This window comes from Guyanagaster necrorhizus (assembly GCF_019112545.1).
Source record: "Guyanagaster necrorhizus MCA 3950 unplaced genomic scaffold BT62scaffold_23, whole genome shotgun sequence".
Classification (NCBI taxonomy): Eukaryota; Fungi; Basidiomycota; class Agaricomycetes; order Agaricales; family Physalacriaceae; genus Guyanagaster; species Guyanagaster necrorhizus.
In genome coordinates this window covers 648,113-667,534 of record NW_025064902.1, presented here as the reverse complement: position 1 = coordinate 667,534, position 19,422 = coordinate 648,113, and the positions used below count along the sequence as shown (strand labels likewise).

Genomic DNA, 19,422 nt, shown 5'->3' with positions numbered 1-19,422 from the left:
TAGTAGCACTGATAAATGCTCTCCAAGAAATGTCAATGTAAAAGCGCCTACCCCCTGCGGCGCTTTGCAGGCACATGCTGATGAAGAAGAGTCTGAATGTTCCGATCTACGTCCGTGACCATCTGCAGCCACTGGTAACCCTCATTTCCCTGCCCCCCCCACCAGAAGAGGCCAAACAGGACTGTAATCATCCCATTCTGACCCCCTTTGCAAAGACACGCGAGTGACTTGGAATAGTCAGAGATAGGAAGACCGGTATAAAGAACCTGCCTTCAGATCTTGTCTACAACATTCCGGAAGGACTTGGTCCGTGAGGAAGAATCCGGTAACATCTAATCGAGATACACCCTCAGCCTATCGAACGATGATCAGTTAAAATCAATGCTTAGATGGGATCAACAATCCCGAATTCGCTTCAAAAGTGGGTATTGATGACATATAAAACGTCCTTACAAACTAGTACTCTTGTACGACCAAAATCTCTTCATGGCTACTCGAACGATAATGCGGAGCCAGGCTGATAGCCGCCGGTGGACCACTCTCTGTCCTAAAAGGCTTGTTGAGTACCAAACTACCACTTCCGTACCGTGCGAGTGGTGCCGCGGCTTTCAGAGGATGAGCTTCAGTGTTGAAGATGTCTTTTCAAACAGAATGTTAATTGACGAAGGTTGGTTCTAGGATTGTAACTTTACATTTATCAATGTTGATGTTCTCCGGATCGTCAAAAGTTAGGTACCTGCGACAACGATCAATACTCTCCAAATGTTCAGAAAACGAAAACCCTACAGATACTTCAACACTTCTGCGAACCAGAAACTCTCCATATCATCGATCTTGGCGGAGGTAACGTTATTCACGTCGTAGATACCATCGAACGCGACGGCCCCAGGTAAGAACTGTTTGAAGCTATTCACCGCACTCGTCGCCCGATCGAGGTACTTGGTGTCGCCAGTGATGCGCCACGCGTAAAAGTTCGACTCGAGGACCTCCGGTCGCAGAATATAATACGATGATGTAATATAGAATCCATGCTCCTCGTAGAATGTCAACTGATCCTCCGAGGGCGCAGTGGTACCGGTATAGTTCCCATTGGAAGTCATGTAGGCAAAGGATTCCGGTCCAATTCCGGTGCTAGAAGGATATTGTCAGGAAGCAATCGCAGAGTCGATATGAGATACCTACGCGGTGCCTGCATAGCTGTTCCAACATCCTTCCATCAGACCCAAAGCCGCTTCAACGATCGTGTCATTACCGAGTAGAGTACCGCCTTGAACGTGCATTGGCAATCTGATCTTGCAAGAGAAAAAAGGACATACCATAGAGCCAATTACCCGCGTGGAAACAGGTGAGATGTGAGCTGATATAGCGATACTGTTTTCCTTCCGGCGACCTTGCATCGAATTCACTCGTGTAGAGAAAATCGCCAACTGTCGAACGCTATTTAACATGGTTACCCACACCAGCAATTCAAATTGTATACAACTTGCATACCTTCAAAAGATGCTTGATAGATGAATCAACGGCTGTGCTCCATGTATCGATATATAATGGATCATCGAGACCAACAAGCACCGGATACTTCAACAGATACTCAAAGTAGCTGTCCGCTCCACCGCCCCATGACTATGTCGACTTGTCAGAACAGTTCCTACGGCGAAGGGATAAAGGAACTTACAACGTAACCACCGACAAAATTGCCAGTTGACGGATTGATACTCTGAGCGGCAAGACCTACGGGAATCACGGGTAAATTGGCAGATTCGGGGTCCTACAAAGACACTCCATACCTGGTAAAGGTGACCCCTGGAGCAATAAGTATATGAACTGAAAATGTATGGATGGGAACATACCAAGGTTGCGATGTGCCGGAAGGCCTTCTCTGCGAGTTCTTGATAGGTATCGTTTCCGGTGTACTTACTAAGAGTAGCCCATTCTATAATCAGCTGAAAGATAGTCAATATCGTCAAATGGTTGTAATTCGAGGGTCTACCGTTCCAGCTTCCGCGATGTTTGACTGTGAGATGACTGATTAGATGAGAACCAAAGAGAAGCCACGACTTTATTCACCGTAGCAACATCTGGCTTGTCGGTCAAAAAGTCTATCCATCCGAACGGCAGGTCATTATTCTACAGCCGTATCAGTGCAAGACGCTGCTGCACACAGAAGAGGGACACTTACTCCGACCCACGCAAAGGCGAGTTTATCAGCAATCTCTTGTGCCTTTTGGAGAAGTATGTCATCCTTATTGCCCCCTAGTTCATATACACTGAGCAACCCGCCGAGGTATCGAATCGTTGTCTCGAACACACTGCACAACTCTATAAGATAGAGCAATATGCTAACATTGGATGGAGATGAAACGTACCTAACGTGTGATGATGTCTTTGACTCGCTGAAATCAATCGTGCCGATGTAGTCTATGGCGTCATCAAGGAGATCCTGCGGCTTTATAAGAACAAGATAGTGGTACGTCGTGCCTGCATACGTCTAGTCCCATGATATGCTACGTCAACGAAAAATATTAGCCGAAGTGCGTGGAACGGTGCTGCGGCGCCTCACCATAGTCCCCAAAGCATCAACAATAGACGAACCCCAACCATTTCTCCCGTCACAGAACGATTTACTCTCTGGCGTCAAATCATCGTGTCCCCACGCATATTTCCTGATCAAAGACTTAGAATCGAGGCGAAAGATACGGAGTGTCACATACTTATATACGTCGTAACTCTTGACAAAAATGTCCTTCACCGCGTCCCTGGATGCTGCGGCGGTATCGGGCACTGTCAAGCCCACCTTCTGGACTGCCAGTACTGGCAGGTTCAAGGCAGTCGATGAAAGACACAACAGAGCGACTATGCACCGGCGCATGGTTGAGGATCGATAGGAAGGAAGGGAACCTGTGATATAACGTTATATAGTTGTTCCCTGTCAACCTATGTCAAATTCGGCGGAAGCTTTCTGACGGTGATGAAATGGCTACCTCCGGAACAAGCGTCGCGTCGAGAAGAAAGGTTCGTGATACATGGATATCGAGAGGGTGCTACGAGGTTCCATGATGCGCTTCGTGGTACACACAGTAGAAAGAGAATACGGGTGAACTCCGCTATAGAGTCAGCCATACTGGAGACTCGTTGACGTGTGACTCTGCTATCTGCTATCAGCAAAGGTAATAGGATGGCCAATAGGCTCACCTCAATAACTAGGAATGCTCTCAGTGTCCATGTTTTACTTTCCACTGAAACCGAGCTATCCGAGATTCAGCAGTTTGTCCGATAGAGAAGAGACGCAACTCACGCAGTCATCGTATCCAGTATGAAAGCATACGCTGGCGAGCTCCGCCTTGAGAACGGCAATTGGAAGACTTCGTTCGGTGTTGCGATGGGAGTAGCATATATGCAGTACCTTTTGTGTAATTCTAGGCCGAATGTCATTAGACTAACTTCGAGGTGTAGGTACAGAACACCTACCTTCAATGAAGTGCCGCGACCTGCTATCCAACGTAAAATATCGCAACCCATCGCTAGAAAACGCGATAAAGGCCCCGGTAAGTCCCGGCACCGTTCTCCGCCCTCTGTTCTATTCGTCCTGGGAACATCGTTTCGTGGTCATCTCAGCATTCATGAACATGTCCACAGTTCGAAGGCGAGTATGGAGTTATCCACAGGAAGGAGGATGAGTACAGACGCCAGCCGCAGGATGGGATCAGTGGAAGAAAGAAAGTGTCGGCGACCTCAGGTCCTAACTCCAACAAACAACGCGCCACCACGCGGTCAGGTGACAAGGCGACCAGATCTCTCCGCAGACTTTTCTCTCCACCGAACGCGGAACGGATCTAATCGATCGTACGGTCCTAAAAATGAAACAGAATCCATATCTCAACCTACTTCGGCCGTTATGTACCGTATGGAGAACATGCTCCTGCGTCTTGGTCACGTTTCCATCGACGCCTTTACTATTCAAGTCATGGTGGCGACGGCACAACGTTTTTGGGTCGTCGCCCCCTTGGATTATATGGACTTGTACAAGCCAATCATGGATAGTAATCTCAGAGTGACTCTCGTCTGCGTGGCAAGTGACTTATGGGCGCCTTTACAGCCAATGTTGACGTCGTTGAAATGTTTTGGAGTGCCAGCATTTCCGTCTATTCTGTGCGCCCCAATAATACAGAGAAATTGTTGAATCTATAACTTCTAGCTGTAGCGTAGAGAATTCAACGCCTAGCAGTATTGTGTTCAAAGTGGTGAATGTATATATACAAAGGACAGATAGCCGACGGATTGCAACGGAGAGCGACGAGTGGAAGAGAATGTTGACTGTTTGGCTTTGTGGATGAAGAAAAACGCCCAACACGAGAGACAATTCGCTCAATGGAAGCTACCCATATGCTTTTTCAGATTGTCTTTCCTGCCGAAAGACTTCTTGCAGTCTTCGTGTGGACATTTAGGAGCTAGGGAACTACGAGCACTGGAGCCGAAGAGATAAAAGGTCAAGCGCACGCTTCTCGTCTAAATGCAGACTCTTCACATGTCTCTTCAGATGAGTGCATCGAATGAAGCACTTTCCACATCCTTCATACGTGCAAATGTATTGCCTCTCGTTCTTGTTCCGAGCGCCTTCTTCATGCTGAAAGGAATCCATGGAAGCACCGTGTGAGACTCGGCTTCAGCCTGATCGTCTTGATTGAACTCCAGAGCAACAGGAACTTTCCTTCCATGACTTTTCTTACTGCAACAAACTGCAGGTCGTCGCCACTGACGTCCTTCTCACCAAAGTACTTCATCGTCCTGGTCCACCGAGTTCTCTTTTTGGGACTCGAGGGCCCTCGACTAGGGTGGTAAACCGTATCAGAATCTCGTTCGTTGTCTTCGTTATAGGATCATTCGGATGCCGACCGTAGTGAATTGCCCAAAGACTGCGTGCACAAGTCAGAAGCTGAGGATACCCTGCAATTCAGACTGTAGCCATTTACGCTTGTTCCTAGATGGCGAGGGGTCCTGATCAGGGGGCTGTTCTTTCGGCTCAGTAAAAGGCGATGCTCCAGAAAGGACGAAGATGATGTGGGATACAATATATGATCGGAGTCCGGCTCCAGTTCCGTGGATGGTGTTGCGGGAGAATCCAAGGGAAGGTCCGAGAGAAATGGTGAAGTGTGGCTAGAAATAAAGGGCGATTCAGCCGTTGATGGGATGTAAGAGCCATGTGCTTCTGAGAAGTGGTCTTCCAACGGCGTCGGCGTGAAAGGAGCTGCATTATGCACGGAATCAAAGTCGGAACTCTGAGAAAACGAAGGAACCGAACGTTCGGTAGGACACTCTATCTCATATGAATCCCCAGGATACGAAGATGGGATGTCCTCCATCTGCAGAGGCTGGAAGTCAACATACCGGTAGGCGTCCATCTCCAGAGCGATGGTAGTGGTTAATGCTGGAGATGACTCGAGGGAAGTTCCCACCCCTTTTAAACGAGAAATCCACAAAAAATAGGTGATCCTCGACCATGTCTTATTTTCGGTGAATATTTGCCGCAGATCTCATATGGAAATCCAGGAAAATATCCGAAAAAGACCAGGGCGGACAAGACATGCTTTCTTATCCCTTCTGTCTCTCTGCACTGGATATTTGAAAGAGTTTTCAAGCATAACGATGACACCTTTTTGTATAAATAATAAATTACATCACGAATAATCCTTTCATTTTTAATATATGCATGTAAGTATGCTCTGTGGACGTGCACGAGCACCACATATGCTGCAAGATCCACAAAAAGTGAAATATATCAAGGTATCCTTGAAATGCCAAAGCCAGTGTCACTAGGTGGTAGCAGCGAAACTACAGAATGAGACCGACTCTGCACTTGGCTCTGGGCCTGCATCCCTTCCTTCCTGGTACTCACCAGTGGGGCTTTTCCAGCATCTGGTGAAAGAAGGTATTCAGCGCACGGCAGGTATTAAGATTGTAACCGAGATGGGACGATCAAGTGGAACTGACATCTACCCACCTATATAAATTCAGGATGTTACGGTAAATGACACATATCGACTACCCTGCTCCTCGGAACTGCTCCTATGGCATCTCAACATTCCCTGACACATTCACACATTATGGATGCCACCGCACTTGGCAACATGCCACCCTGGCTATACAACTGCCATTCCTGCAGAATTTCGTACTTTCACTCCAACCCAATCATAGTCTGTGAGTGTGGTGCATTCTGGTGCAGCCAAGTATGCCTAGAATCCGTATGTTGCATCCAATATTTTCCTGCCAGCTAACTACTGAAACTCACAAACCCAGTCCTTTACAGTCCATTCCACACAGGCTCCACATCGACAGCACCGATACACAGATAATTATCCAAGGATCAACGAAGGAAAAATATATCGCCATCCAGCACAGAGCACTATTCTAGGTTTCTTATTTCAGCCAAATAGTATGTCTTCACCTCGTTCCCATTTTCACAGACTGAAAATAGAGGCATAAGTGTCAGAGCCTACACGAGTTCGTCTCCCATTCATATTCTGGGACAGAAACGATGGCACCACAGTGGACTGTATACCGCTGCTGTCCAACTACTTTCGTCAGGATGAGCTCACCTGTCGAAGGGTCCGGTTGGAATTGGGCGATCCGCCAATTCAGATTTGGTACTGCAGGAATCGACTGCAGCCAGGTGTCAATGTCCCCAATGCCATTAATGGCAGCATCGCCAGTCTCATTGGTTCTCAGGCACAAGAGATGTTATGGTACGGCCCAGTCATTGCTCTAATTCTCGATGATGAAGGGGGTCGGATGCGGTATAGAAATGCTGAAGAACATCATTTGGATGTTGTCGCAAGGTTGTTCCAGAGTTTTCTCAGTCCCCATTTTTCATTTCTTTGAGTGCGATACTATTTACTATTCAAGAGCTAGTCGCTAGTAACATTTTCATTAATGGACATGGATTCTTTTTAATGCATTCTGTGTGACATGAATCTGAGGAGGTGCTCATGCTGCATTCATTGTCTGACATGCTGTCAGGATGAACGAACCCATGTCCAAGGAAGGGACATTGTGAATGTGCCTTAGAATCATGCGATAGACACCGTGACGTCTTGGCGTCTTGGCACCGTCTTGGCACAGCCCAGTTCCTTCGAGATTCCCGCTTGTTCGTAGCAATAACCAAGACTATTACTAGCCGTTCCTGATTCCCTCTCTCAGACCTAGTGATACAGTTCCAGCATTTTCTATAATTAATATTCAACTTTCAATGAGTGCTCGGGGCTCTGCACTTAACGGTAAACACAGCCCGGCGATCCTAATTCTGGGAACGGATGAAAATTTGATATTCGCTTCGAGCCTCTTGATGATGAACTACCACCATCACTACTGCTGATGACGATAACAACTCCCTTCTGGATATTTCTAGGATCAGCGCGATACCCAGTGGCGATTTTATTTCATGTGTTACATGCCATCACTCTCTATCACTGCCACTGACGACGACGACCACGAAGACAATTCCGCCCTGGATATATGGCAACTTATTTCGTGGTTTTCCGCCGCGGTTCTTCGACTATTCAACATTCATTCACCGCGACGTTTACTGCTATGAATTCGGACAGACTACCGATATCGCCATCTACCACGAAACGTTGCGTTCCTTCTCAGCTTATGCTCCGCCGATGTTCCCGAACGTGTCTGTTGGGCAGTATGTCAGAGACACGGGCGGTGTGGGTCGCGTGATCATCCCATGGGACGTGTGGAGCAAGGGTAAGGTTGAGGCGTTTACTGTATCCTCGGGCGAGTCGATGGTGGATGGATCTTGGTCTGCCATTGTCGAAAGACCGTCGCTTGACGATCCATGACTTTGGTATCTGGTGGGGTGTGGGACCGAAGCCTACTGGTAGCGGAGGCAAGAGAGTCCTCAATAGATCTGTCGGTTATAATGAGCCCATCGTACAATTTAGGGAGAATCGCGGGTTGGATAGTCATTCTTCCTTTTCCCCCACTTATAAGTCATGACAGACAAATAGGTATGATGACTGCTTCTCATCAATCGATGTATACCACGTGAGAGATTTGAAAGAGAAAGAGAATAGGTATGGTATGGCGCAGACTTTCTACAATATACTGATGCTCCTGTCGAGAAGTAACCCTACTAATCACGATAATATCACATCAAAGGAATCCAAGATAGCAACCATGCCATGACCTGCCCGTTGATTACACACCAGACGGAGTCTTGCCATGTGGGTGGAACTTCGGAACAAGAAGAATGGAACCAGGAAATGTATATCATAGGGCGCTGAAATTAAGTTCTGTTGCGGGAAAATCTATTGTATGGTTGACATGGACGTCGCAACAGCCGCATGTATAGTTTCTGAAGACTCGTCCTTGTTGCCGGAGACAAATATAGAATGGACCGTCGCACGCAGCTGAAAAGGGATTTGGATCCTTGTAAGTAGCTTCCGCATCAGACCTCCAAGCCCGATCAAGAGTTGGGCGAAAGATATTCTGTCTGTCACCTGATTATTCATTGAGCCAGAAAGACATTGATATGGCACGGCAACAGCAAGAGGGATATGAAACACCGCAGAGCTATTCGAAATAAACAGAAGAAATGGAACGCACTACGGTATATTCCATCCGTGAATTCGTGTGAGTCCACCAACATTTAATGACGAACCAGCCATCTCTTCATGCATGCTTCCTGTCATCATGGCTCCGCACCCCGTCAAGACCAGAAAGTTGTGTATGAACATAAATGCGCGGATTTCCACGAATCGATCTTTGCCTTTCGAATTGGTAGGGGGATTATGCTAACAACTTACGTACATGCACTACCAAGAGCAGCCAACCCCCAGTGACGAGAAGACGCAGGCCTGCAGCAAATCTCTTGACAAAATATGAATGAAAGGTTCAGACCATTCACAGTATTTCACAGAGCGTTCCTTCGCATGCGACAGGCTTAGCATCGGTACTAACTTGTAGTTCTAATTCGAGGAGAAATTTTATTCCGGCTAAACGGATGCATACATTGTGCCATGTATAAGAGAGACGAGTTAAGACGCGATTGTTCTAAGGTCCAGGCATCCCTGTATATGAGGGCAAGGATGGCATGTAGATGCTATTACGCCCATAACTCCGAATTGGAGAAAATTCTGCATGTCTGCAACAGTTTCTAAGTCAATGTGAATCATGAATATCCGTGACATGCATTAGAAAGCGACGTTCATCTCTGTATTTTCTCAAACTGCCTTCGCAGATCTCCCTCCCATCCGGGACAAGTTCTAAGATCTGTTGGGAAAATATGCGCCTCCTGCAATTCGAGGCTGGGCCTGTGCAAGTACCAGTGTAAATCGAGACTCTTTTCGTTCGTAGCAGCACGTGAAAGGAGATTATGATTCCTATTATTACTTTCCAGATCCAGGTCTGATTACTTTTGCTAACGCGGAGAGGCAGAAGATCTACTTGCGACAACTCAATCATGTTTTGGATTCCCTTATATATCGCGCATCATCGGTCAACTCTGATGCACTCCCAGTACATCCCCAGAAGTGGCGCAATCTTTTGGGTCTCATGTAAAAGAGGGATACATCATAAACTTCAAATCCAGGTTTTGCAGAGGCGGAAGATTTACTCAGCTCCTGCCTACGAGCTCGGACCGTCGCTATAAATTTGATCCCACCAACTCCACAGAACGATGAGCCATTTGATTGTCGGCGGGGTCGGGAACTGGTATGGCACCTTTCCGAGCTTAACTTCCGTGGACAGCTCTTAGTGCTTGACAGGCGACATGCTCAAGCACCGCTTCTAAAAGGCGATGAAGACATCACTGCCATGACCACTAGTTTTCGGATGGAGCGTGAGCAAGCGGTCCTCAGAGTCTTTCCAGAACAATCGCTGACATTCATAGATGTTACTGTTGTTAGTGAGGGATTGTCCTCCCATGATTGGGAGGTACGCTCAATTCATCTTGAAGCACTGCAGGATGTCATGCAAAAGTGGAATGTACCCTTGCCAGGAAGTTGTTTTGGACTTCTGGTTGGAACCGAATGGAATGAAGTAGGATGCAAGAAGATTCTAGCTGCCCATTATGCACAAACTTTCTATGCATCCGAACTGGATCCACCACCTGTCCTGTTCTCGCCTTATCTTACATTAGATGAGCTACAGCATCAGGAAAGCGAGGCTTATTATCCAGACGGAGGATTGTGAAGCTGGTCCGCTATAGAAACTTCGCGCAATCAAACATCGCGACGGCCTAAATCACGCGTGCGGAACAAAGGCTGCTTGGGGCGCCAGAACACGCAATCGATGCGGAAAGGTTGAAGAAAAGTGTTGCCGGCTGAACGGACCGTGTGCTGGCTCGGACAATATCCATGCCGCCACGTTGGTCTGCGGCAGCTGTAGGCCCCCATGACAGAAATTACTTACTGATCGCCGAAACGACATGCTTTTATAAGGAAAAAGATACAATAAAATCGCGCATTTATTCAGATACTACAAAATGCATCGAGCGTAATTCGAGCCAGCTTTATGAGAAACATCCAAGCTCCCCTTCTAACAGAATGTGACCTGGACCTTCGTCGCCTCTGCCACCAACTTGTCGTTCAAATCATTCGCACACGTCTTGTAAAAGGCCTGCACAGAGTCACAGTGACTTTTATACCGTTCGTGAAATATCAATCAAATAAACATACCGGTGTAGCAGCAATGAGATTATTCATAAGTTCACAGTTATCAGCGGCGAGGTCGTTAACGATGATGCAAACAATGGAAACGACACAGATGGTATTGAAGTCATCCTTGAGGGCGACGATACCCTCCAAGATCGAAAGGAGCGAGGGCAAAGTTCGTGAGAGTGGTGCACACCGCCTCTCCGTCACATTTTTCTGGATAGACATTTGTCAGGAAAGTATATACTAGTGACAGTTAAAAAAACGGCGTACCGGGACAAATGGAATGGCATCCGAGTCTAAAGTCTTTGCGGCATTGCCGACAGCCTGATCCGCACCATTAGCAAAAGCGGCGAGAAGAAAGGTGCCGGAAAACTGACCGTAGCATGAGTAAGGTCGACGCTTTCTGAGAAGGCCTTGCAGGATTCTTGGATTGCGAGGACGGTCTTGGCCATGCCATCGAAAGCGGCTTCGAGCGCGGTGACATCGCTGCGAGCCACGAGAGGGCTAGCGACGGCAAGGACGACAGGGAGAAGAAGTGCGATAATGCCGGAGAACATATTGAGCTTTGGTTAGTACGACTACGGTGTGTGTAGTTGTTGGAGGATTGAGACTCAAGTTTAAGGCATTTTATACCATTCAGCGAGAAGTTTTCCTAGGAGAGAAGCGTTTCAGAAGAGTCTAGCAGCGAGAATTCACGCACGCAAGGAGGATTCATGTACCGAAAGAGAAGGTGCAAACGGTGGTCACGGCTCTATTAGAAGTCTACCTCTCAGACTGGACTGAATGGTGGTACCGATGCTGATTCTCCGACATGCCGGCGTAGTCAAGAGAATACATCACAAGATCATAGGACGATCTCTCAGCAGACAAAATCCGTTCGATTCGGGTCACTAAGGGGTGCTTCCCGTGACCACCAACCATTGACGGTATAATGGAAAGGACGAAGAATATCCATATGTATGGACTGCCGTGTTTACTGATGACGTTCCGCAGCTGATCCGCCATCATGCGGTAGACGTCGTACAGCTTAGATTCCCGCCAATAGAAGACTAAATGACGCTCGTTGTCATTGCAAAGCGTGAAAATACAGAAAGGTAACTCCTCATCCTTCTATATGGTGTCTACACTTGTCCAGCATTTGGATCGAGGAGATAGATCTTCGTCGTTGTTCTGAGAACCGCCATTTCATTAAGTCTTCAGCTTTCCAAAAGGAATTACAGCATGATAAAAAGTCCGGTTTCACTAAGAAAGGATCACGAAAGGACATAATGGGTAAAAGAAGACGAACAGCATGACTGTCGTTCAAGACGACCTCAGCAGGTGTGGAGGATCGTACTGCTTGGCGGTTGGGCAATCACAGGCCTGTACGCACGTGCGGTTACGACGCATGGGTTGGTGAAGAATCCAGTACTTGGCTCTGCGAATTGAGCGTAAAGGAGTTGTTGAGTCCTATAATAGCCTCTCCCCCCCCCAAAAAAAAGACTGACTGCTATCCTTGAGAAGCAATTTCTAATGAGTAGAAAGCAGCTATTATTGAAGTACATTCAGTTGAGGTAGGCCGCGATGGCAGGAGGGCTGGTCGACTTTGAACCACGGAGATACACCCAAAGAAACATTGTCACATATGGAGGAAAACAACGCATAATGTGTTTCACTCCGACGACATAGCCAGTCGAACGCGGCCCGGTCGGAAGGAAAGCCGAATTCGGAGGTTCCCGGAAACAACCACGTTTCCGGACATAGACTTCACTCCAGACCGCCATATTCAGGATTACTTTCCCGGCTCTGTCTCCTCCGCAGTTATTCTCTCGTCGTTTAACTATGACATATGGCCGAAAGTATCCAAATTTGTCCCATGGAAGAATTATCTTTCTTTTAAGAACTGCTACTCTCATACTAATAGTGAATCGTGACATATCGTCTGCTCTTCTTAGGCGACAATGGAGACCGAAATGCGAGATTTGGCTGGAAAAGTAATCCATATAAAATGATTTGTAAACATCAACTACAACCCGGTCCCGAACCCTAGAATGGGCCGCAGCATCTTGACCGAGTTTTCTTTTGGGTATTCTCGTTCCTCGACGGCAACTAATTTGAACATGCGTCACGGTATCTTTGCATATCGCTAAGTAGTGCGTGTACCTTACTCTTTATCATAAAATACAGTTCTCATTTTGTTTAGGTAAGACTGAGGGCCGAGGCAATGCCTCTGCTCACCCTCGATTCGAGTTGAATGGCCATTGCCCGGACTTCCGTGGGAAAGAGATGCACCGTTCTTGTATGTACTCGTCATTTTTCCACATGAGCCAGCCCTTACTTCGGGGGAATGATGCCCTCGGCACAGGTATAATGACCAGCAATTTCCCCGAGTCGCCTAAACAAATCCATGGTGACTTTCACCCATCATTCCTATCTCAATGCTATTTTGTTCATCCGATTTCCTCGCATACGTCAGGATATTTTATTACGGCGATAGCGAGTCCATGTCAGCCATTCGGACCCTTGACCCTTTGAAAACCTTTACCTGTGGAGTCTTTATCCGTCGTTCTTCCTTGGGCGTTGACCCTGACAGAGCGTCAGTTTAGATTACACCTCTTCATAAAAATTAGCCCTGATTCGAAGTCTCCTTAATCTCACACTCTCCGCATTTCGAGCGTCGGTTATCATCTTATTTAATGAGCAAACGGGTTTTAATGTAAGTACTAGCGACTGGTTACTTCTTCCTGTGAAATATCAATTTAATGGAAATTCAACCGTCCAGCCTTAAGCGCTTTCGTACGTTATGCCGGCAATTAACCTGCTTTGCTACCATATGATTTGTCGCTAAGCTCCCGCTTTTTTCTCAGCGCCCTGTGGTCACCGCATTACTGGACATAGGTCGCCTTCAGTCGTGACCGCTGACTCTGCACCAACGTCGTTGGGATTGAATTACTTGATGTACAGATATAGCTGCACCACAAAATCTTGTACAATCAACATTGATTACCCATAACCAGATCATTTTCATATCGTCATTGGAGGCGCAAGCCGCCCTTAGCCACCCCCGCGTCAACGCCGCCGTCACAACACGCGGTCGGTAAAATGCATGTTTTGTAAAATTTTTCGTTTGAAGAGGCGGTGCTCTCGGCGGATAATTGTACCGTGCATAAAAGGGCTGAAGTTTGGACCTATGATTCCCGTCGCTCCCCTCATCGACCTCTGCAGCCAATAATGCGTCTTCTTGTTCACATACTTGCATTCGTTGCTGTTGTTCTCGCCGCCAATGGAGGGGGCCCTCAACCATCCTCCCCAGCATGGACAGGATATCTGTGCCCCGACACTGATAATAATGGGCATGCCAAGGTCAGCTGGGGCAGCGACTCTCCACCATACCCGGGTTCGACATTTGGCTGCACGCAAGTTTCAATGAAATTTTCTTCTGTTTCTTTATTGAAAACCATCCTTGTAGGTACCGAACGGGCTCTGGCGTCGGGACGTACCCATGTCAGTACTATGTCGTAAGTATCCCCAAGTGTTTTGAACATTTCTTTGGGCCATCGGGCTGATGTTCCTCAGCAAAACGGTCGAGGGCCTTCGAGCCAAGACTCGCGGTGTCGATCAGGTGCGACGTACTACAACGGCAGGAAGAAGAGGTCGCCATCAGCGGCGGCTCCTGCTCCGGGAGATTCTTATGCTAAGCGCAATATTATCCGCGGATCGGTGAGTCACGTACTTTATGTTCGATCGAGGGACTAATTGGTTTCACTAGCGAGAAGCCGCAGAGTTGGTTTAATAGATTCGCAGTATTTTCCGCTGTTAAGGTGGACCCGCTCCGACTCTTGGTTCCTAATTTCTTGCTAGTAGATTTATTCGCTGTCATTACATACCTATCAATTCTCCGAGTCCATTAGATATTTATATGCACATATATTGCTTCAGAGAGTGAACGTACGGTGGCGCGCGCTTTCCAAAATTCCTAAAACGCGTCCAGATTGCACGCGTCGTGATCACGACGTGCATTCTTGAGGGCATGACCTCAATCGTGACATGGACCGGCCCGGGACCGCTTGTCAACAACATTCCCTGGAGATGGCCAATCAATCCAGTGTTCTAGTCTCCCAGCCTGGCCATCTTGCGCAGTACTTCATTTCCTAATTTATTCTTGTCGAAGAAATTAGTTTGCAATCCTACGGGCCACAGGCCACAACGGGGAGATAGCCTTTCCTTCGCCCCTTACCGCGGAACATATACGGGTTGCTATTGGCTTCTTCTCAGTGTCTACTTATCAACTGATATTTAGAATATTTCTTCTCGGAAATGGGTTCTTCCTTTCTACTTGTAACAACATAATCCGCTTCCCAAAGGCTTTTGTTCAACACTGATATTATTATCCAAGAGATTGTAGGGTCTGAATGTTGAGCTTACCGGCCTTTCTGTCCATCTTGATATAAAGGTAAATTTTGGTCAATCTCTTGTAGAGCTGTACTCAATGATTGTCCAGAGTACATGTGAATCCAAGGGTAGTGAGCATGCGCGAGCTCAGTGTGCCGCGTTATTGTCACTAGCATCCACCGCCGAAGCGAGAAAGACGAGTAGTAGATGAATTGGTGACGAGTAGTAGAGAAATCGCTACGAGTAATAGAGAAAGTCTGTGGTAGTAATACATATGAATTAGAGAGAGATGTAACACAAGAAAGGTGATATACAGGGAGAGGTGGGAGGGTTACCTCCGCCGGGCTTTCATTTCGTTCCCAGCCAGGTGCCATAGCCTTGGCAGATGCCGCGCTCGGGATGACGTCGAAATGGGAGCTTGGTGAGTCATCTTCGCCTCCATCACCGTCATCACCGCGGTCGTCTCGTCGTCGTCGTCCCAAAAAATCACATCGTACCTTTATTTCATCATTTCATTGAGTTTTTCGTTCGGCAGGTGACGTTGCAGCCGATGGTCGGACTCCGCTCGATGTACCACTGGTGTTCTTCTCTAACAAGGCTATAGCTCGAATAGAAAAGGAAGATTTCCTTCGACTGCTGACGGGGCGTCGTAGACTTTACTGCTTCTCACAAAACAATATGACGTTACTGGCTCCAAGAAAGACCATATGACTGTGAGAAGAATTCATTAATAAGTGCTCAGTCATCTGCCCAAAGGACGTCATCTTTCGCATTTCTGCTGACTACAATTAATCAGCGTCTCGACATTTAAAGTGGCTTCAGTATAGTGACACTCCATAAACCATGTCCCGTAAACTCATCGTTGTGTTTGGCGCTACAGGACAGCAAGGCGGCTCTGTCGTCGCTTCGTTTCTCAAAAACAAAGATTACATCGTTCGAGCCGTAACTCGGAAGCCAGATAGTGACAAGGCTAAGGCGCTTGCTGCTAGTGGCGCTGAAGTCGTCGCGGCAGATCTCAACAACTACCAGAGCATCGCCAAGGCATTCCAGGTCCGTTAACTGTAGCTGTCCAAACGAATAAATGCTAAGTTTTTCTCAGGGTGCGTCTGCAGCCTTTGGTGTAACAGACTTCTGGGCTCTTCTACAGACCGTTGGACCTGACGGAGCCTTCGAGGGAGAAATCCAGCAGGGCAAGAACCTCGCCAATGCCGCAGCATCCACTCCCACACTCGAGCACTACGTCTGGAGTTCTTTGCCCTCTGCCTCCACCAATAGCAAAGGCGCTCTTTCTGTTCCTCATATTGATAGTAAAGCCCTCATTGACGAATACATCTTCTCCTCCCTCCCCGCTCTCGCGAAGAAGACGACTTTCTTCTGGGCTGGATTCTATGCCACGAACCTGGCGACTCTTTTGCGTCCAGTCAAGCTGGAGTCGGGGAAGTACGCGTGGGTTCAGCCGTGTGCACCCAGTGCGGCCACACCTATAATAGGACAGACGGACGCGGATGTAGGCGTTTTTGTCAGTGCGATCCTGGCGAAGCCGGAGATCACTCTCCCTTCGAAGTATGTTCTTGGCTCGGTTGAGACTTTGACGATGGGCGAAATCCTGAAGTTATGGGGAGAGGTCAACGGCGTCGAGACCGTGTTTGTCCAGAAGGATACAGAAGAGTACATCGCTTCATTTTTCGCTGGTCCAGTAATTGGGAAAGAGCTGGTGTTAAATATGAAATTCGTCGAACTTGTCAATGGTTGGTCAAAGAGCGGTGTAAAGATTTTGACGAAGGAAGACCTTGGGATCCAGGATGCGGAATTGGTCAGTACGAAGCAGAGTTTTGAGAGGATGGATTGGAGCTCCATTGTAAAGGCATAGTCGTGTATGAACATGTATCAATTGAATTTATATAAAGTCATGTCGTCCTTTGAAGGTATGCTTTCAATGCGATCAAGAGCAACAAAGCTCTTGATTCTGCCTCTTCGGATTTCGGTAACAGTAGTAATACTCATGCATAGTGTAGACGATATTCACATTGAAAGGTAGATATTTTTACTAAAAAAAAATCCTCGGATCCAGCCGGAGAATCGACCTGTCACAATAACTTCCAGGCCTTTATTTGTCGTAGCTTTCACGTACTCTATCGACTTGCTCCTGAAACGTGATTATGTAACCACGACAAACGTCCGAAGGCGTCTCACCGGTGCGTGCCACCGTGCTTGAATCACCTGCACCACTCCAATGTAGTACTCGACATTTCTATGGCAGATCTCGATGTGCTCCAGGTTCGGTAGGAAATCTGGAGATGTAGACCACTCATTCTCACTATTAATATATCTGACCGACAGCTTACGAAGCGATGGCTGAGATATCAGCAGGTCCAGGAGCTGGTTATCATTAGATGCGGTAACTGACATAGTCTTCAAAGAGCAGTGTGACTGCGATAGGAAAGCAGAGGCAATTTCTATGCCGCCCGGATCCACATACCTACTACCCCACAGTTGAAAGTCTTCTAATGTAGGTAAGAAGAGCAACGGGATAACTCTACTCCAAATACTGAAAGGCACAGAACAGTGGGAAGTATGATTGTCGATGGAGTTGTATCAGACAAAAACCTTTCAGCCGTAAAAAGGAGCTCGGTGAGGCTTGGATACGATAGCAACATCGGAAAATCTTTCAGAGAGGTCGAGAAGCGCGAGAAGTGTGATATGAGAGGGAAGCAGGAGCGAATGGAGCGACACTCCTCACCCAATCGTACTTTCCTAAGCAAGGGGGCGTCGAAGACTCCCACACCACCCAAAACATTACTGAAATATTAGATGTTCGCAGTGCTGGGAACAACGATGGAAAGCTCGTACACTGCAAGTGGTAGTGGCCCAAAATTTGTAGCTTCCACCATCTGTGACTGACGTTCAAAACGCGAGAAATGGCGTCCACTTTGTGCTTATCGCTGGAATAAAGGTCCAGGCATACTTTCAACGGAACGTTTCCCGACCGCTGGAGGTGAACCTTGACAAGTTCCAAAGAATCATGCTTGACAGAAGCCAGGGGTACTTTCTGGCGCTGGCGAAACTAGAGTATAAGGGCACCCCATGACAAAGAGAGAAGATCTCTAGGAGGACATCTCGCGGGAGACGTCGAATAGGAGCGGAAATGGATTCAAATCGCTGTATGGCTGTGACCGCAATGTCGATATCGGATCTAATGAGAGTAGCGAGGACTCCAAGTGCGAAAGGCTTCGAAAGATAATAAGCTGGTTTTCTGTCTTTCCTTTTCTTCCGTTAAGCAGAACCCTGCTGTGGCAGTAGCGATGGAGGAGGCCCAGATACCAGTTTCAAAACTCCTCTTTGTACTAATCGAGGCATATGCTGGGTTACAGCATCGACCACCTCTGCATGCCGTACAGAGTCATTAAGCAGTCCTTTGTGGTGGATAATAATATGCACGACATCCACCTTGTAATTTGGTGAGGAAAGCTAATCATCTAGGCGAGCCCATTGTTCCAGCGCTTCATCCACAACGACCCACGCAACCGATTGAAATGCGGTACCAATGACAAGTTCCCTTAATTGGTAGCACTTGGAGCACAGAAGACTGTCAACGCACCACCGCAGAACTGAACTCTGCTGAAAGGCGAGAGTTCGAAACGGAGCAGGGATGATGCCAAATGAGAGTTGGTGGAGGAGGGGATATAGAATATGAAAGATGGCCGTGCTGGCATAATGAAATTGCTCCTCATGGTCCGAAGCGCTTGAAGGTTTGACGATAAAATCAGGTCACGTAAAAGGATGGCATAACTGTCCATGCTGTCTTCCCGGATCCTCGAAATGTTGAACTTGGCGACTACGAGAGCGCGTAGATTGAAAGAAGATGATGGGGATAGAAGGATAGCACGGACCGACTTTGTTACATCGCCATACTCCAAGCATCGAATGACCAGTGATCGAAGCGCTACAGGTTTTTTGTGAGATTGCAGTCGTGCTAGATCTACTTGTTCTTCTGCATTTTCGACATAGGACGTGCCGAAGATATAAAGATTAACATGCGCGCGAGTGGTGAAGCTCAGAAAGAAAGAGAAGAAGGAATCGATTGAATGGATATGGATGCTGTCCAATGATATTCCGGTGAGACGATAACTGGAAATCGTGTCGAGCCACTCCTGGGCCAACATGTCCCATGAAATGTTAAAAAAACAAATGGTGTCAATATTGGTAGTAAACTGCAAGATGGAAGATATCCAACTGTCAATTACAAATGCACAGAGGGACCGTAGGTATACAGTACGTGTTGCAGCTGGGATAATGGGAGACGCGAGATACATGTCGTGATAACACTTTATCTTGTCCGTGGTGTCCAATCTGATCTCTCTGAACATATGAAATGTTGTCTGAGGAAGAATCG

General features: G+C 47.3%; 9 protein-coding genes across 9 annotated transcripts; 5 read left to right on the top strand and 4 right to left on the bottom strand.

Annotated features, from left to right (window-relative positions):
* Positions 1-378: 378 nt before the first annotated feature.
* BT62DRAFT_333930 (glycoside hydrolase family 47 protein) lies at positions 379-3,049 on the bottom strand. The gene is made up of 17 exons (XM_043180540.1): positions 2,982-3,049; positions 2,712-2,926; positions 2,561-2,663; positions 2,487-2,504; positions 2,367-2,440; positions 2,180-2,309; positions 2,068-2,127; positions 1,991-2,014; positions 1,851-1,943; positions 1,788-1,803; positions 1,676-1,731; positions 1,492-1,623; positions 1,317-1,437; positions 1,183-1,267; positions 787-1,131; positions 693-736; positions 379-638 (listed from the first exon to the last, which is right to left on the bottom strand). The coding sequence occupies exons 2-17, from the start codon at positions 2,867-2,869 to the stop codon at positions 457-459; spliced, it is 1,641 nt and encodes a 546-aa protein (XP_043037002.1). The 5' UTR covers positions 2,870-2,926; positions 2,982-3,049; the 3' UTR covers positions 379-456.
* Positions 2,969-4,222, top strand: BT62DRAFT_1009314 (uncharacterized protein; the record flags this gene model as incomplete). Its single annotated transcript, XM_043177539.1, has 5 exons — positions 2,969-3,111; positions 3,205-3,264; positions 3,313-3,399; positions 3,454-4,149; positions 4,207-4,222. The coding sequence occupies 5 exons, from the start codon at positions 2,969-2,971 to the stop codon at positions 4,220-4,222; spliced, it is 1,002 nt and encodes a 333-aa protein (XP_043037001.1).
* A 143-nt stretch (positions 4,223-4,365) lies between these two features.
* BT62DRAFT_903333 (uncharacterized protein) lies at positions 4,366-4,728 on the bottom strand (the record flags this gene model as incomplete). The annotated part of the gene is made up of 3 exons (XM_043183520.1): positions 4,366-4,448; positions 4,498-4,592; positions 4,658-4,728. Coding segments are annotated over 3 exons (249 nt in total), but the record flags the coding sequence as incomplete, so codon positions are not given.
* Positions 4,729-7,343: 2,615 nt separating this feature from the next.
* Positions 7,344-7,955, top strand: BT62DRAFT_935109 (uncharacterized protein). Its single transcript, XM_043186860.1, has one exon. It carries the CDS (start codon positions 7,659-7,661, stop codon positions 7,839-7,841), a length of 183 nt encoding a protein of 60 aa, XP_043036999.1. The 5' UTR covers positions 7,344-7,658; the 3' UTR covers positions 7,842-7,955.
* A 739-nt stretch (positions 7,956-8,694) lies between these two features.
* On the top strand, positions 8,695-10,194 carry BT62DRAFT_1009311 (uncharacterized protein; the record flags this gene model as incomplete). Its single annotated transcript, XM_043177538.1, has 3 exons — positions 8,695-8,781; positions 9,358-9,550; positions 9,602-10,194. The coding sequence occupies 3 exons, from the start codon at positions 8,695-8,697 to the stop codon at positions 10,192-10,194; spliced, it is 873 nt and encodes a 290-aa protein (XP_043036998.1).
* Positions 10,195-10,490: 296 nt separating this feature from the next.
* Positions 10,491-11,318, bottom strand: BT62DRAFT_996038 (uncharacterized protein). Its single transcript, XM_043190561.1, has 4 exons — positions 11,036-11,318; positions 10,929-10,982; positions 10,680-10,871; positions 10,491-10,620 (listed from the first exon to the last, which is right to left on the bottom strand). The coding sequence occupies exons 1-4, from the start codon at positions 11,213-11,215 to the stop codon at positions 10,540-10,542; spliced, it is 507 nt and encodes a 168-aa protein (XP_043036997.1). The 5' UTR covers positions 11,216-11,318; the 3' UTR covers positions 10,491-10,539.
* A 2,550-nt stretch (positions 11,319-13,868) lies between these two features.
* BT62DRAFT_996037 (uncharacterized protein) lies at positions 13,869-15,740 on the top strand (the record flags this gene model as incomplete). The annotated part of the gene is made up of 7 exons (XM_043190560.1): positions 13,869-14,000; positions 14,107-14,155; positions 14,260-14,357; positions 15,043-15,090; positions 15,139-15,160; positions 15,346-15,450; positions 15,565-15,740. The coding sequence occupies 7 exons, from the start codon at positions 13,869-13,871 to the stop codon at positions 15,738-15,740; spliced, it is 630 nt and encodes a 209-aa protein (XP_043036996.1).
* A 64-nt stretch (positions 15,741-15,804) lies between these two features.
* Positions 15,805-16,899, top strand: BT62DRAFT_988294 (NmrA-like family protein-like protein; the record flags this gene model as incomplete). Its single annotated transcript, XM_043190110.1, has 2 exons — positions 15,805-16,079; positions 16,129-16,899. The coding sequence occupies exons 1-2, from the start codon at positions 15,873-15,875 to the stop codon at positions 16,897-16,899; spliced, it is 978 nt and encodes a 325-aa protein (XP_043036995.1). The 5' UTR covers positions 15,805-15,872.
* Positions 16,900-17,697: 798 nt separating this feature from the next.
* BT62DRAFT_1009307 (uncharacterized protein) lies at positions 17,698-19,342 on the bottom strand (the record flags this gene model as incomplete). Its single annotated transcript, XM_043177537.1, has 3 exons — positions 17,698-18,084; positions 18,144-18,196; positions 18,628-19,342. The coding sequence occupies 3 exons, from the start codon at positions 19,340-19,342 to the stop codon at positions 17,698-17,700; spliced, it is 1,155 nt and encodes a 384-aa protein (XP_043036994.1).
* Between the last annotated feature and the right edge of the window lie 80 nt (positions 19,343-19,422).